We start from the raw sequence: 16,743 nt of genomic DNA, 5'->3' as shown, positions 1-16,743 counted from the left end.
GCCTGACCAGGAATCAAACAAGCGACCTCTTGGTTCCTGGGTCGACACTCAACCATCCGCTAAGCCACACCAGCCAGGCAAAGCTAGCACTTTCTTTTCTTTTTTTAAAAGGATAATTGAAACTATCATCTTTACATTTTTTTAAAAAAAGTTTTTATTGATTAGGGTATTACAAATGTGTCTTTATCCCCCCATTGTCCCCTCATGCCCCAGTCTTGCCAGCACCCTCATCCCCTGTTGTCTGCATCCATTGCTTATGCTCATATGCATGCATACAAGTCCTTTGGTCGATCTCTCCCCTTAACTCCACCCTCCTCTCCCTTCCCTCTGACGTTTGAGCATCTGATCGATGCTTCTCTGTCTCCAGATCTGTTTTTGTTCATCAGTTTATGTTGTTCATTATAATCCATAAATGAGTGAGATCATGTGATATTTGTCTTTCTCTGACTGACTTATTTCACTTAGCATAATGCTCTCCAGCTCCATCCAGCACTTTTGACTGGGAATTCCACTCCCCTATCTGCTCCCAACTAAATGAGAGGGCAGTCCTTGAAGACAGCTCCAGCCCTTGTCTCCCCAGTGAGGCAGGTCACAGCACTCCAGGAACATGGAAGTAGGAGGTGGGGGGCCAATGGAGTGGCTTCTGTCCTGCTCCTCTGCTCAGATACACATTTATGTGTACAAACATATGTGTATTTCAGAGAACCTTAGGAAAAAATAAGTGGTGATTTCTGTCTTGTTTTCCAAAATGGTGCTCTCTTTTGTAAACACGGTGTAGAGAAAGAATTGTTCTACTTTGGAGAGCACTTCAATTCTTCAAATAAAAGGAGGCATCATGCATATAAATTCTGGATTATGACCATATCATTCTGCAATTTTGATTCTTCTTTTCTTTGAATTACTCCTTTGAATTTGAGGCTGAGTTTCTGTTTTCTGAGTCACTGATTTTGAATATTTTTCTCCTTCCCTCTCAATTAGAATCAATCTTTTGGTGAAAGTAGGAACCACGGGGAGTTCTTACTTTCTGTTGAAGATAAAGTTTTGCTTAGATCCTGCTGAGTTTTGATTTTCAGTTATTCATTCTCACAGTTCTACACTCACTTCCTGGTAGGGTTGGGCTAGTTGTGTTCTTGAACGTAGACCAGGCTCCATCCTCAACACGTGGGTGGGCCAGGACCTTGCCTTGCCTTCTGGCCTCAAGTTCCCCAGCCCCAGCCTCAGGCGGGGTGGTGAGGTCACTTTGAACAGGACTTGCACTTTCCTCAGAACCAACATGACTCACAAGGCTGGGGCGCCGCTCCCTTCCAGAAGCCCCAGCCCCGGCTTTCCTACAACTATTGGGAAATCAACAGGAGTGACATGGTCGTGCATTCTGTGTCCCTTGTCCCAGAGCCTGGATCAAGATGGGACAGTTCTGAGTGAGCAGGAGGTGGAAATGCCCCTCTTTGCTGCCACCTCTTGGGCCTGTAAACACAAATACAAATTAAAAATAGGAGGCTTAGATAGAACCAGAGTGACAGAAGCATTGAACATACAGTCCAACCTCTGAAGGAAGGTGGGGGGTGAGGGGGTAAGAGGGGGTAAGAGATCAATCAAAGGACTTGTATGCATGCATATGAGCATAACCAATGGGCACAGACAAGGGGGGAAGGGGGCAGGGGGAAGGGAGGAGAAGGAGGTGAGGGCATGTGCGAGGGTGGGGGGTGGGGGTGGCCAGGGAGAGGTCAATGGGGGAAAAAGAAGACTTATGTAATACTTTAAACAATAAAGAATTTAAATAAAAAAATAATAAGAGGTTTAAGCCAGAGGGAAGGGGGGGCAGGGGCTGGGTGGAGGTGAACAAAGGGGGAGAACTGGGGACATCTGTAATAGTGTCAACAAAATAAATAAATAAATAAATACATACATACATACATACATACATACATACATACATACATAAAAATAAGAGGCTTGATTCTTTCTGTTGAAAATAAAGGAAGACATTTCTCCTCACTGCCTTTTCTTAGAGTATTTACTTTAAAAATCTGTAAGTTATTTTCTCTCTTTGAAATGTATGCAAATCTTTTCAAAAGCTAAATAATCCCTTTGCCAACTTTAGGACTTGGGAATGTCTTTGTCTTTGAAAAGTAATGACCAGTCTTTGCAGGAGAGCAGGAGCTGAACTTGACAGCCTACTTCCTGCTATAAAGACACTGAGAAGTTTGTTCTTCTTTAGGTTAAAGCCAATTAGATAACACAGGGAGCCCCAATTGCCAGGTGACTCTAGGATGAACTTTGTGTGAAATATGGTGCCGTCAGGACTAGTTAGTGTTTACTTTGAGAACTTAGGTAACAGTTATGTCTGCCTGGCTATAGAAAAGGGTGAGATTCCTTTCTGTCTTTGCAATCTTAGTGGATTCCCTGTGATGCACATCACATTCTGGCTTTATGCTTATCCTATCTAATAAAAGAGTAATGTGCAAATTAACCGCCACTCCCTCACTCCATTACAAAGATGGCAGCGGCCACGGAGCTGGAGTGAGCAGGAAGCTTGGGTTGCCCCCAGCAATGGAGGAAGCCAAGCTTCCCACCTGCCCTGGCCGGCCCTGAGCTCTGCTCAAGGCTACAAAATTTCAATTATAGAAGTTAAATAAATCCCAAGTACCTGCTTCTAGCCCATGGGCGTGGCCAGCCTGAAAATGGCCCTCAGCCCCTCACCCAGGCTGGCCAGGCACTCCAGTAGGACCCCCCACCCTGAAGAGGCTGTGGCCAGCCTGAAAACAGCCCTCAGCGCCTCACCCAGGCTGGCTGCACCCCCATGGGGTGAGGATCCCCACTGGGGGACTTGACCAGCCTGCAAACAGCCATCAGCCCCTCATCCACCAGGCACCCCAGTGGGACCCCCACCATGATCCGGACACCCTTCAGGGCAAACCAGCCGGCCCCCACCAGTGCACCAAGCCTCTATCCTATATAATAAAAGGGTAATATGCAAATTGACCCTAACAGCAGAACAACTGGGAATGACTGGTCACTATGACACACACTCGTGCTCTGTACAAACCTGGTCGGGTGCCCGGCGACGCGGTGCTTTATATAAACTCACAGGCTTATTGGCCATGGGTAGGTGAGGGGCACACTTGCCATTGCACTATGACACACACTGACCCCCGGGGGGCAGACGCTCAATGCAGGAGCTGCCCCCTGGTGGTCTGTGTGCTCCCACAGGGGGAGCTCTGCTCAGCCATAAGCCAGGCTGATGGCTGCCAGCACAGCGGTGGTGGCAGGAGCCTCTCCCGCCTCCTCAGCAGCACTAAGGATGTCCGACTGCAGCTTAGGCCTGCTCCCCGCTGGCAAGTGGACATCCCCCGAGGGCTCCTGGGCTGTCAGAGGGATGTCTGAATGCCAGCTTAGACCTGATCCCACGGGGAGCAGGCCTAAGCCAGCAGGTGGACATCCCCCAAGGGGTCCCAGACTTCGAGAGGGCACAGGCTGGGTTGAGGGATCCCCCCCGCCGGAGTGCACAAATTTTTGTGCACCGGGCCTCTAGTTCAATAATAAAACTGTTTTCTTTCTCTATTACCATTGCAGTGAGGTGTGTTTTTTTTTTTTTTTTGCCAGGGAGGGAGCAGGATATTTGTTTTTATTTCCCCAACAGACACAATTGCCCTGGCTCTGTGAGCCTCACATTGCACCCATGATTAGTAACAATCATGTAATCAAGTTTGAATGCATCCTAGCTGGCTTTTAAGGGTGAGGAGGAAACTGGTCTTGCAAGGTGTGTCAGGCCATAAAAACTGTGAACAATGCATTGCCCTGGGGGGTGGGGGGGGAGGTCGTTATCGCTGGCCCCAGGACAGATCTTCAACACCTGGGGGCCTTCCTGTAAGCTCATGAAAGGGGGTGGAACCATATCTGCAAGACAATGACCCCAGAAGGTTATAAAAAGCGAAGCCTCTGCATGTTACTTCACTCTGATTTGGAAATTATTCCCGGAGTCCACCAGTGTTAATAAACGGGTTCCTCCCTTTCTCTAGGAAGCGTGCTTGGTATTTCTTTGCTCTTCTGTAACAAGGGCACTTAATTATGAATGATGAATGCAGTTCAGTAGGGCCTGTAGCACTCCCTCCTGCAAGATTATAGAAACCTCTAAAAAAAGCAATACAAAAGTTCAATGAACCAAGAGCTAGTTCTTTGAAAAGATAAACAAGATTGATAAACCTTTACCCAGACTCATAAGAAACAAAGAGAGAGGGCCCAAATAATCAAAATCAGAAACAAAAGAGGTGAAATAACAACGGACACCACAGAAATACAAAGGACTGTAAGAAAATACTATGAATAGCTATATGCCAACAAGCTGGACAACTGGATGAAATGGATAAATTCCTAGAAAAAAACAACCTTCCAAAAGAATAAGAAAACCCAAATAGGCCGATAACAACTGATGAAATTGAAGCAGTAATAAAAAAACAAAGCAAAACTCCCAGCAAACGAAAGCCCCGGTCCAGACAGCTTCACAGGGGAGTTTTATAAAATATTCAAAGAAGAGCCGAAACCGGTTTGGCTCAGTGGATAGAGCGTTGGCCTGCGGACTGAAGGGTCCCAGGTTCAATTCCGGTCAAGGGCATGTGCCTGGGTTGCGGGCATATCCCCAGTAGGAGATGTGCAGGAGGCAGCTGATCGATGTTTCTCTCTCATCGATGTTTCTGGCTCTCTCTCTCTCTCTCCCTTCCTCTCTATAAGAGATCAATAAAATATATTTAAAAAAAATATTCAAAGAAGAACTAACACCTATCCTCCTCAAACTATTCCCCCAAAAAATCCAGGAGGAAGGAACACTTCCAAGCTCTTTTTATGAGGCCAGCACTACCCTAATTCCAAAACCAGATAAAGATACTGAAAAGAAAGAGAATTACAGGCCAATATCCCTGATGAACATTTTGATTTCCATCAAGCCTTTCTTTGACAAACTTTTATTTTACAATTTCATATTGTTTATCTCAACGTTTCCCAACATATTTATCAGACCACTTGAACAAGTGGGATGGTGTTTTGAGGAACATCAGGTAGGGAAAAACTGCATAACACAATTCAGTATTCATAAGATTAAAAACTATCCAGTAACCAATAAACAATTAAAATGGAATTTTTAAAAATAATTTTTAGAAAGCTACATTAATTAAGGCAGTGTAGTATCAGCACAGGAATGGAATAGCCTAGAGAGTCCAGAAACAAACTTTCTCATATTTACGATAGCATCAAAATATTTTAATATTTACAACATCACCCCACTTGTTCAAGTGGTCTGATAAATATGTTGGGAAAAGTTGAGATAATTAATTAATCTAGTTTCTTTATTGTGGGACTTCTACAGTCTTTGATGTGCTAATTTAATATCCCTCAAACTTACTTGGCTACACTTATTAAATTTTCAACAAATATTGTAGTCAGATCTCAATTAGGATAAAAGTGTAGAAAACAGCAATTATTCTAGGTGTTTTAAGCAAGAATATTTAATGCAGGGAATTAAGTGCCTACAGAAATCACTGGGGACTGCAAGAGCAGGTGCTTGGCTATGATTATAGAAATGACTTCCAGATGACCACGGAATGGACCCTCCCAAGGGCGGCACTACCAATGAGGCCACCACTAGAGCTACTCAGCCCGCCAACTCTTTATTCCTGCTGCTCCAACCACAACTGCTTGTCAATATCCAATAAGTTGAATACGTTGTGTTCATGCCAAAACCCTCACATTTCCATGACCTTACTTGTCACCACAAAACAGCAAAGACAGACAAAACAAAAATCCAGAAACAGTTTCACACTCCAAATGTCTCTCAAGTACCTCTGAAAGACAAAACCAATTTTGCACTCAGGACAACAATCTACAGTTTTCTGCAGGATAAGAAGGAACCCTAGAAGGAGGGGGAACACAGACTGGCTTTCTGAGCAACAGTATGCACCACAACTTATCAAGGGCCTGGTGTTAGGAGCCAGTCACTTTTCTAGGCAGAGAATACATGTGTGAGCTTAGTATCTAGTGAAAAAGGAAGGTGTTGCACAAGTTAGTGGGATACATGCTCCCCACCTCTGATGGAACTGCTATGAACATCTCCCAAAACTAGTGTTTTATGAAACACAATGTGGTAATGTTTCTCTCTTGGTAGTGAAGGTAAGTGATACATTTGTGCTTCAGTTCTATGAATGATGTGTCACATTCTGGCATGCATTTGGCATATTAACTTTACCCTCATCTTATTATTTCTCTCTTATTTCCCCTGTGTTCCTAAGTCCTGATTTAATCCTATCTAATAATAGACAAACATGGCAATTGACCGTACCTTCACTATGCCTTCCATTGGCTAATCAGCACAATATGCAAATTAACCGCCAACAAAGATGGTGGCTAATTTGCATACTGCAGGCAGGGCAGGACAGCGCCAGCTGCCAGTGCCAGCCGCCATCCATGCCCCCGTGTGCAACCCCAGAAGCCGCCTGCCTGCCGCCCGTGATTGGATCCGGTCCTGGGCCTCAGGCACGCTGGCCCCAGAAGCCCCAGAAGCCACCTGATATGGCAGTAACTCTATCAGTAAGCACTCTGAAAGTCAGTGGCATAAATGCACCAATTAAAAGACAGATTATGAGGGTGAATCAAAAACAAAACCCACTTTAAATATAAAGACACATATAGATTAAAAGTAAATGAATTAAGCTGCAGCCTGTTTTGCTCAGTGGATAGAGCTCAGTGGATAGCCCATGGACTGAAGGGTCCCAGGTTTGAGTCCGGTCAAGGGCATGTACCTCAGTTGCTGGCTTGATCCCCAGTCCCTATCAGAGCATGTGCAGGAGGCAACCAATCAATGTGTCTCTCCCTTTCCCTTCACTCTCTCTAAAATTCAATGGGAAAAGTATCCTTGGGTGAAGATTAACAAAAACAAAGTAAATGGATTAAGTCACATTAAAGAGATTATAAGAAAAATATATTCCAAATTTTGTTAGTTGTATAATGGTTATGTTTAAATTATTAACATCGCCGAAACCGGTTTGGCTCAGTGGATAGAGCGTCGGCCTGCGGACTGAGGGGTCCCAGGTTCGATTCCGGTCAAGGGCATGTACCTGGGTTGCGGGCATATCCCCAGTGGGGGATGTGCAGGAGGCAGCTGATCGATGTTTCTCTCTCATCCATGTTTCTAACTCTCTATCTCTCTCCCTTCCTCTCTGTAAAAAATCAATAAAATATATTAAAAAAATAAATAAATTATTAACATCTAAGAAATTGGGTGAAGGGTAGATATAATATGCTGTAGTATTTTATAGTTTTTTTATATGTATGAGATTATTTCAAATTAAAAAATTAAAAATTAATAAAATATTAATTGAAATGTATCTGCATTACATGAAAAATCTCCTAATTGCTTCTAGCATAATTTATTAAATTGTGCTAAAATTTACAAAGGTTCAATTAAAAAATATCTTTTTTTCTTTTTAATTTATTTTTTAAAAAAATATATTTTATTGATTTTCCACAGAGAAGAAGGGAGAGGGATAGAGAGTTAGAAACATCCATGAGAGAGATGGATCAGCTGCCTCCTGCACGCCCCCCAGTGGGGATGTGCCCACAACCAAGGCACATGCCCTTGACCGGAATCGAACCTGGGACCCTTCAGTCCGCAGGCCGATGCTCTATCCACTGAGCCAAACCGGTTCGGCTAAAAAAATATCTTAATTCTAAATGATATAATAGAAAATATATAATAGTGCAGTTATAAGCACTTATCTGGAAATAAAAATTTAAAGAAGTGAATTTAAAGAAGGGATTAGCCAAAGAAAATATATGCACAACCCATGGACACAGACATCAGTATGGTGATGGCCAGAGAGAAGTGGGGGGCAAGAGCTGGGTAGAGGGGGCAAAGGGGGGGGGAAATAGGGACATCCTATATAATAATAATAAAAGGCTAATATGCACATTGACTGAACGGCAGAATGGCCGGTTGCTATGATGCCCCTGGTGGTCAGTGCACTTCCATATGGGGAGTGTCACTCAGCCAGAAGCTGGCTCATGGCTGGCCAGCACAGAGGTGGTGGCAGGAGCCTCTCCCACCTCCGTGGCAGCACTAAGAATGTCCAACGAACAGTTTAGGCCTGATCCCTTGGGGGCCTAAGCCTTTAGTCAGACATCCTCCGAGGGCTCCCTGGCTGCCAGAAGGATGTCTGACTGCAAGCTTAGGCCTGATTTCCTGGGGAGTGGGCCTAAGTCAACAGGTGGACATCCCCCAAGGGGTCCTGGACTGCAAATGGGCGCAGGCCGGGCTGAGGGACCCCCTGCCCCGAGTGCACAAATTTTTGTGCACCAGGCCTCTAGTTTTTATAATAATGTGCTATGTATTTTTTTGTTAATCCTCACCCAAGGCTATTTTTTTCCATTGATTTTTTAGAGAGAATGAAAGGGAAGGGGAGAGACACACAGAGGGAAACATCGATGTGAGAGAGGCACATGAACTGGTTGCCTCTGGCATGTGTCCCGATCAGGGTCAGGGATAGACCCTACAACAGTGATGGCGAACCTATGACATGCGTGTCAGAGGTGACACACGAACTCATTTTTTTTTTGTTTTTTTCTTTGTTAAATGGCATTTAAATACATAAAATAAATATCAAACATATAAGTCTTTGTTTTACTATGGTTGGAAATATCAAAAAATTTCTCTATGTGACACGGCACCAGAGTTAAGTTAGGGTTTTTCAAAATACTGACATGCCGAGCTCAAAAGGTTCGCCATCACTGGCCTACAACCAAGGTACATGCCCTTGACCAGAACTGAACCTGTGATCCTTCAGTCCACAGGTCAAACCAAAATATATAATCCACTGAGCCAAACCAGCTGGGGCATGTATTTTTTTAATTGTAGACAGTATTACAAATGTCCCCCATTCCCCGATCTTGCCCCCTTGCACTCAACCCCTACCCACCCCAGGCCTTCATCACACTATTGTCTGTATCCATGGGCTATGCATATATGCATATATGTTCTTTGGTTAATCTCTTCCCGTCCACCCCAACTTCTTCCCCTCTGAGACCTGTCATTCTGTTACATGCATCAGCAACAGATGCATGTTTATCAGTTTATTTTGGTCATTAGATTCCACATATAGTGAGATCAAGTGATATTTTATTTTATCTGACTGGATTATTTTGCTTAGCAGAGTACTCCCCAGTCCCCTCCATGCTGTCTCAAAGGGTAGGAGATCCTTCTTTTTTATAGCTGCATAGTACTCTGTTGTGTAAATGTACACAGTTTTTTAATTCATTTATCTATTGATGGGCACTTGGGCTGTTTCTAGATCTTAGCTATTGTAAATAATGCTTCTATGAACATAGGGGTGCATATATATTTTCAGATTGGTGTTTCTGGCTTCTTAGGATATTGGAATCACTAGGTCAAATGGCAGTAAAATGGGCAGAGGACCTGAATAGACACTTCTCCAAAGAGGACATACAAATGGCCAAGAGAACCCTTTTAGGGTTCCTTCTTATTTATTGCCATTTTTATTCTCTATGCCTCTGTTCCTTTCTTTCTTTCAATTTCTTCTTCTTACAGCAGTCCCTTTAATATTTCTTGCAATGCTGGTTTGGTGATAATAAACTCTTTTAGCCTTTTTCTGTTTGTGGAGCTCTTTACTTCACCTTCAATTTTGAATGATAGCCTTGCCGGATAGAGTAGTCTTGGTTTCAGATCCTTGCTTTTCATTACTTTGAATACTTCATGCCATTCCCTTTGGCCTGTAGTGTCTGTTGAGAAATCAGCTGACAGTCTAATGGGATCTGCGTTTTAGGTAACTGACTGCTCTCTCTCTTGCTGGCCGTAAGATTCTCCTGGTCTTTAACATGTGCCATTTTTATTATGATGTGTCTTGGTTCATCTTAATTGGGACTCTCTGTGCTTCCTGAACCTGTATGACTTTTTCCTTCACTAGATTAGGGAAATTTTCTGTCATTATTTCTTCAAACAGGTTCTCTATCCTTTGCTCACTTGTTCTCCCTCTGTTACTCCTATGATGCAGATGTTGTTATGTTTCATGCTGTCCCAAAGTTTCCTTAAATTATCCTTATGCTTTTAAATTATTTCTTCTCTTTGCTGCTCTGAGTGATTTTTTTTCTACACTGTTTTCTAATTTGCTGATTCAATCTTCAGCTTCCTCTTATTCTTTATGTCTTCCAGTGTATTCTTTATTTCAGCTGTGCCATTCTTCATTTCTGATTGGTTGTTTTTCATGGTTTCTATGTCCCTTTTCATGCTGTTGGGTATTCTTAAAACTATTAATTTGAACTCTGTTTCTGATAAATTGCTTGCCTCTATTTCCTTTAGCTCTTTTTCTGGTGATTCCTCCTGTGCTTTCATTTGGGTCATGTTTCTTTGTCTCCCCATTTCTGTGTATTGGATAGGACTGCTATAACTCCCCATCTTGGTGTGGTGGCCTTCTGTAGTGGGTGTGTTGTGGGACCCAGTGGTGTAGTCTCCTTAATCTTCTGAGATGGGTACTCATGGAATGTCCCTTGTATGGGTTATGTGGGCCCTCCTGTTGTATTTGGGTCTTAGTTGCTGTTGACACATTCAGGCTGGCTGACTGTGAGGCTCAACACTGACCACTTTGTGACAACTGTTATACAAGTGCTAACAGAACAAAACCAGGCAAAACAAGACCAAACTGAAAACAACGTGAAAACAAACAAACAAAAAAACACAAACCACCACCAACAAAAACAACCACAAATAATAATAATAAATAGAATACTAAAAGACAAAAGAGCAAAAGAATTAGAGATGAAAAAAAAAAAAGAAACCAAAACGGAGAATATGAAAGAAGGAAGAGGAAAGAGAAAGAATACGAATATAAAAAAGAAAACAATAACTACAATAATAATAATTTTAAAATTAATAATAATAAATAAAATATATAATAGGAACAGAAAAATAGGGAGAAAAAAAACAAAGGTAAAAAATGAAAAAAGAGGAAAAAACCAGGTATATGGAAAGAGAAATAAAAGACATGAAAGAAAAAGAAGAAAAAAACTAAAGAAAATGAAATACAAAAGAAAAAAATAAAAAGTTAAAAAGATAAAATAATAAAAATAAGAGGAGTTAGTCTCCGCTGCTTTGGGGGCTCACTGTGATTACCCTTTGGGTCTGCTCTTTGTGGAACTCGCTGGATTTCACTCGGATGCTGCCTCCGTCTGGCCTCCCGGTGTGCGAGCCTGGGCCTCCCAGAGGTTCTCTGGTGCAAGCCAACGTGATTGCTGTCTCTTCCTGGCCCTTGGCAACCTGTCCGAAGCTCATCAGTGCAGCCCCAGCTAGTCTGGTGGGCAGGGCTTCCATAGCCCAGAGGCTGGGTCTTCTTGGGGCCTCATACATTGAATGCTCCTGTTCGCAGCTTCTCTCCCTTCTCCCACAGAACTGGGCTCTGCAGTGGTTTCCAAGACCTGGCCGGTCTGGTAAACGGACGTGCACTGCGGGTGGTGCCCATAGCTTGTAGCAGGGGGGAAGGGCACTTTCTCTCCTTCCTAGGACTGTGCTGGCTGAACTCCCTGGGAGCTCAGCTCGGTTCCCCCTAATGCAGCTGAAGGGCCCAGGACATGCCCGTCTATCTCCCACTTCATAGCCCATTCCGGTTGCAATGCCTCAGCTCTGTTTGGCTTCCTGGTACCTCCTCGCTGCCACACCAAGTAGGAGGGGCTAAAAATATAAAATCAGCCTGGCATGGCACTCCAGTCTTTCAGCGTGTCTGACCCTCGCTCGGAGGGGCCTCCACCCAGTTTCCCACCGGCCAAATAGCTGAGTCCTTCGCACCCTCAGACCCAGTCGTAGGAGTAGAAATTTTCAGCCCAGAGGCCTCCCCTTTGCCGGGTCGCAGAAGAATGGGGACGACCCAGCTGTTCTGCAGGTGGGGGTAGGTGTGCTACCCGTGTGCTCAAGTTGTGCAAGACTGATCGTCTTTCCCAAGCCACGGTGTCCAGCCCCCTTCCACTTTGCCCAAAGTCCTCCTGAGCAAAGGGCTGCTCAGATTCTCTGCTGGGTGTACCAAATAGATCCCTCCGCCAGCTTCAATCTTTGCCACGTGGTCCCTCCCTCACACGTGAATTGCAAGGATCTTCCCAGGCTGATGTTGTAAGAAAGAAATCCTTTGCCTGGGATGGTGTGGTCTGAGACTTCCAGGTGGACCGGACCGAATCCCCACTGATTGCCACTGCCCAATCTTCATGGGCCCCCTTTCCTTCTCTGTTGCTCTGGATTGGGGATCCCTGTGTGGGGCCGAGAATCCACCTCCCGGGGGATGGGGAGGTGGAGGTGGAGGTGGTGGTGGCTCTGCTGCTGCACGCCCCCCCCCCCCCCCCCGCCCTGCCTGCCCCACATTGCGCAGGTGTGCAAACTGGCTCACCCTCTCCATGTTTCCTCCTGTCCTTTCTCCACATTCCCTGCCTACAATATTTCAGACCAGCTACACTTCAGCTGTTTTTTTTTTTTTTTTTAGGCCAAGTTTAGCTGCAAGACTGGTCTGATGTTGGGAGCAAGTGGACGGGCTGACTATGTATTTTTGTAAGGTAACTCAAATCTTCCTTCTTGAAAATCAATCATTTGTCTATGTGAAACTCCAATGTCACTCATAAGGAGTTGGCCCCCTCACCAATTCGAACTGCTGTCATTTTTGTTGGCTTCACAAGTTTGATGAAATACAAATTAGAAGCATTTATTTCATTTCTGGTTTCATTTTGGAAACAAAGACTAATAAGATTAAAAGTTGAAGCAACAACATGTTCTTTGGAAAAAAATTAATATAACATGCTCTACAGTATTTTGTGATTATTGGCTTTATTAACATAGCACAATTAATCTTAGATATAAAAATGTATAATTAACTATGTGATTATGACAAGTTAAAATTTATTCTCTGTTCCCTATATTGCCATGTAACTGGAAAAATAAATCAACAATGAAATCTTGCCATCTTACAATCAATTTGAAGTCGGTTGTTCAGGAATAACAATATGAAAGAAATTGTAGACTGGAATGTATTAAACTTTATCAAAACAAAAAGGTTTAATCCAGTCTGGCTCATAAAGCTAGAAAATAATGTTTATGATTTTTGAAAATTCATTGGAACTTTTTCCCTAAGCTGGTTCCTTTGCGATACATTTTCTTGAGTTCTACCCACGACTGCCACAGCAACAGTCCTGGGACCAGAACCCACACACTATTGAAAAATGCCAGATAGACCCAAAAGTACAGCCGATTGTTGGTGTTGAGGTTGGGGCTTCCCATAAGCCACTCCGGGGAGAAGGTCATCCACCCGCCATACAGTTCACACACGCACAGAGCAATCTGCACGAAGTGCCTGTTAAAGAGAAAGAAACTAGGGATGAAACCGCCAGCTCGGCACCCTGAGTGATGGCAGCATCAACACGTCTCCCAGGACAGAAAACCTCTGAAGGTGGCCTTCAGCTTCCAGGTGGTGCTCCTTTACCGGGCAAGTCGATCTGATCAATGAAGACCCACGTTTTCCTTGAAGAAGCAGCACGGTCCTCTCTAGAAGACTATTCTCAGAGTTGAATAAGGTCTCTCGGGTAATCTCTTCTATTCTTAGGGGGATTTAATGAGACCTGGACGTGAATCTCTTTGTGAGCTACAATTTCACCTGTTGTAAAAGGGATAACAGTCCCTTTCTCAGATAACCTTTTGGAGACATATGAGAGATGGTCCAGCCAGTGTGGCTCAGTGGTCGAGCATTGCCCTGTGAACCATGAGATCACGGTTCAATTCCCGGTCAGGGCACATGCCTGGGTTGCAGGCTTGATCCCCAGTGTGGGGTACGCAGGAGGCAGCCAAGCAATGATTCTCTCTTATCATTGATGTTTCTATTTCTCTCTCCTTCTCCCTTCCTCTCTGAAATAATAAATATACATATATATTTTTTAAAATATGAGTATTATTAAAAAATGAGACATGTAGATAAAAGGCTGAGCACCTTGCCTGGCACGAAGTAAATACTCAACAATGCAGATATTATAAATGTTTGAAATAATAAACAAATGGGTGCATGTAGTAAGTCTACAATCAAGACTCTGGAGTCAAAGGCATGTCAAGGTACTGAGGAGAAATTTAATTTTTACTGCTGAGAATCCATGTAAAATTGGGTGGGGGAAAAGTGGGTTAAGTGACCCTTGAGGTCTCTTTCAAATCTGAAATTTTATGATGAAGCTTTAAATAAATAAAACTTATTCAATACAAGATAGTAGAACACTGAATGTAACTGCACCTACCTGACATTGTTTCAGGGAATCATCCCCAGGTTAGCAATCTATTTACCCCAGGTCACTTTGTCCTTAAGGAGGAGAGGAAGGAAAAGGGAGGAAGGGTGGTTGAAAGTCTCAGAGTCTGACTGATGGATGGTGAGTCATCCACCTTTCTCCTTCCTCTCCCCATGCTTCTGCCTTCCTCATATCCTCAATACCAGGGGTCCTCAAACTACGGCCCGCGGGCCACATGCAAATACAAATATTGTATTTGTTCCCGTTTTGTTTTTTTACTTCAAAATAAGATATGTGCAGTGTGCATAGGAATTTGTTCATAGTTTTTTTTAAAAACTATAGTCCGGCCCTCCAATGGTCTGAGGGACAGTGAACTGGCCCCCTGTTTAAAAAGTTTGAGGACCCCTGCTCAATACCCTAGAAAGATTTCTTACTTATCTGGCATGCCTAACTCAGAATCACACAAGAGACTACTTTGTAGCAAGTGGAACAGGAGTTTTCTAGTGTGATTTGGGGATGGGGGAGAGGATGGAAATACTACCCTTTTATCCTCCAGAATATCGGTGCAAATCATCCAGTGCTGTTAACACCAGGCTTGCCTATACAGTGCCTAGGTTGTTACCTCAATCATATTTCTCAGGTGTTTTATTTTGAACTGTTTGAAATGGTCCTACTGGCACCATGATCCTTATTTAATAAGAAACAATTTTTGTTACTACTCTACTTTTTGTCTAACAAAGAAATGTGATCATCATCTCCTTCAAATGTCATGTAAGCATTGGGACTGCTAATGTTTCTCCTCTTTTCAGCAGGATAGGAGCAGAGCACTTACCGATAATATTTCTCTGTGACTATGGCGTACATGAGGACCAGTGCCAGAGACCCATCCAGGACAACAGTCAGAATTTCCACAGACACAATGGTTGGGTCAAAATTAACCCATCTTGCATCAGCTTTGCCATATTCTTTCCCTAAAAACAAAGCACATTTTGTTACTTATCCTTTTTATGACAATCAATGGAAATGACCCCCCCCCCCCCCTTTAGGATGAGATAAAAGGAATAGCTACCATTCTCTCTGCATTCTTCAGAATGCCTTAGTGGAAGGCAAGAGAAGCCCTGAGACAAAATGCATTTGCCACCTAACACAAGTAACAATAACAATATTATGTTATACTAGAGGCCCATTGCACAAAATCCATGCACTGGGGGTGGGGGGTGGGGTCCCTCAGCCCGGCCTGTACCCTCTCACAGTCTGGGACCCCTCGCTCCTTACCACCCACCTGCTTGCTGCTCCCTACCACTCAGCTCGCTGCTCCTTAGTGCTGCTGCGGAGGTTCCTGCCACCTCCACTGCACTCGCCAGCCATGAGCCTGGCTTCTGGCTGAGTGGCGCTCCCCCTGTGGGAGCACACTGACCACCAGGGGGCAGCTCCTACGTTGAGCATCTGCCCCCTGGTGGTCAGTTCATAGCGACCAGTCATTGCACCGTTTGGTCGATTTGCATATTAGGGTTTTATTATATAGGATTGGTAAAATAATTTAGTCTGCAAAGTGTTTTCACATGTGTGCCCTCTTCACCCCCTCCTTTCCATTATAAGTAGCAGAATTCTATATTAATTCAACATAATCAGATTTTGCAAAGACAATCCTATATAATAAAGAGGTAATACGCAAATTGACCATCACTCCAACACACAAGATGGCCACCACAAGATGGCCAGCAGGGGAGGGCAGTTGTGGGTGATCAAGCCTGCAGAGGAGGTCAGTTGGGGGGGACCCAGGCCTGCAAGGGAGGGCAATTGGGGGCAATCAGGCCTGTAGGGGAGGACAGCTGGGGGAGACCCAGGCCTTCAGGGGAGGAAAGTTGGGGGCGACCAGGCCTGCAGGTGAGGACAGTTAGGGCCAACCAGGCTGGCAGGGGAGTGGTTAGGGGGTAATCAGGCTGGCAGGTAGAAGCGGTTAGGGGGCAATCAGGCAGGCACGCAGACGAGCGGTTGGGAGCCAGCAGTCCCGGATTGTGAGAGGGATCTCAGATTGGAGAGGGTGCAGGCTGGGCTGAGGGACACACCCCCCATGCACAAATTTCATGCACCGGGCCTCTAGTCTTTAATACTTATCTTGTAAATACAATATAATTCCTTACTTTAAAATTTCAATATAAAGTCTGTAAGTATAATTTAAATATCGGAAAATTATTATTAAGGATATGTTTATTAATAATTGAAGGAAATTAAGTGCTGAAGTGGACAGAAGGAAAGGGAGGGGAATAATATAGCCTGGACTACAGAATGAATCCAAAATGGACAAAAGAGGCATTTCAGTTTGCTACAGGGACAGATTCACTAATAACCACCACCAAATCTTCAGTTGTGCAGATGGGGGAGTGGGCATGCCCTAAGAAATTTTCCAGACCTTGCTGTCAAGATGGTTCTTTAGAAATCACCATGAGG

At 44.0% G+C, this 16,743-nt stretch overlaps 1 protein-coding gene across 4 annotated transcripts in view; it reads right to left on the bottom strand.

Moving 5' to 3' along the window:
- Positions 1-16,743, bottom strand: part of EBPL (EBP like) — a 35,095-nt gene that overhangs the window by 2,255 nt on the left and 16,097 nt on the right. The window contains exons 3-5 of one of the 4 annotated variants that reach the window (XR_009451328.1): positions 15,125-15,263; positions 14,305-14,366; positions 1,343-1,464 (exon numbers count right to left, since the gene is read on the bottom strand). Coding sequence is in view for 3 of the 4 variants with exons in the window: in XM_059684576.1 (XP_059540559.1) it covers positions 13,139-13,379; positions 15,125-15,263 (380 nt within the window). In the remaining variant the exon portion in view is untranslated. Of the gene's footprint in view, positions 1-328; positions 1,465-12,721; positions 13,380-14,304; positions 14,367-15,124; positions 15,264-16,743 lie in introns of those variants that run through there. The other 3 variants (XM_059684577.1, XM_059684576.1, XM_059684578.1) reach the window with 3 other exon arrangements.

The sequence above is a fragment of the Myotis daubentonii genome, chromosome 2 (genome assembly GCF_963259705.1).
Source record: "Myotis daubentonii chromosome 2, mMyoDau2.1, whole genome shotgun sequence".
Classification (NCBI taxonomy): domain Eukaryota; kingdom Metazoa; phylum Chordata; class Mammalia; order Chiroptera; family Vespertilionidae; genus Myotis; species Myotis daubentonii.
Note: the sequence above shows the minus strand (reverse complement) of the source record. Positions and strands in the feature narration are given on the sequence as shown.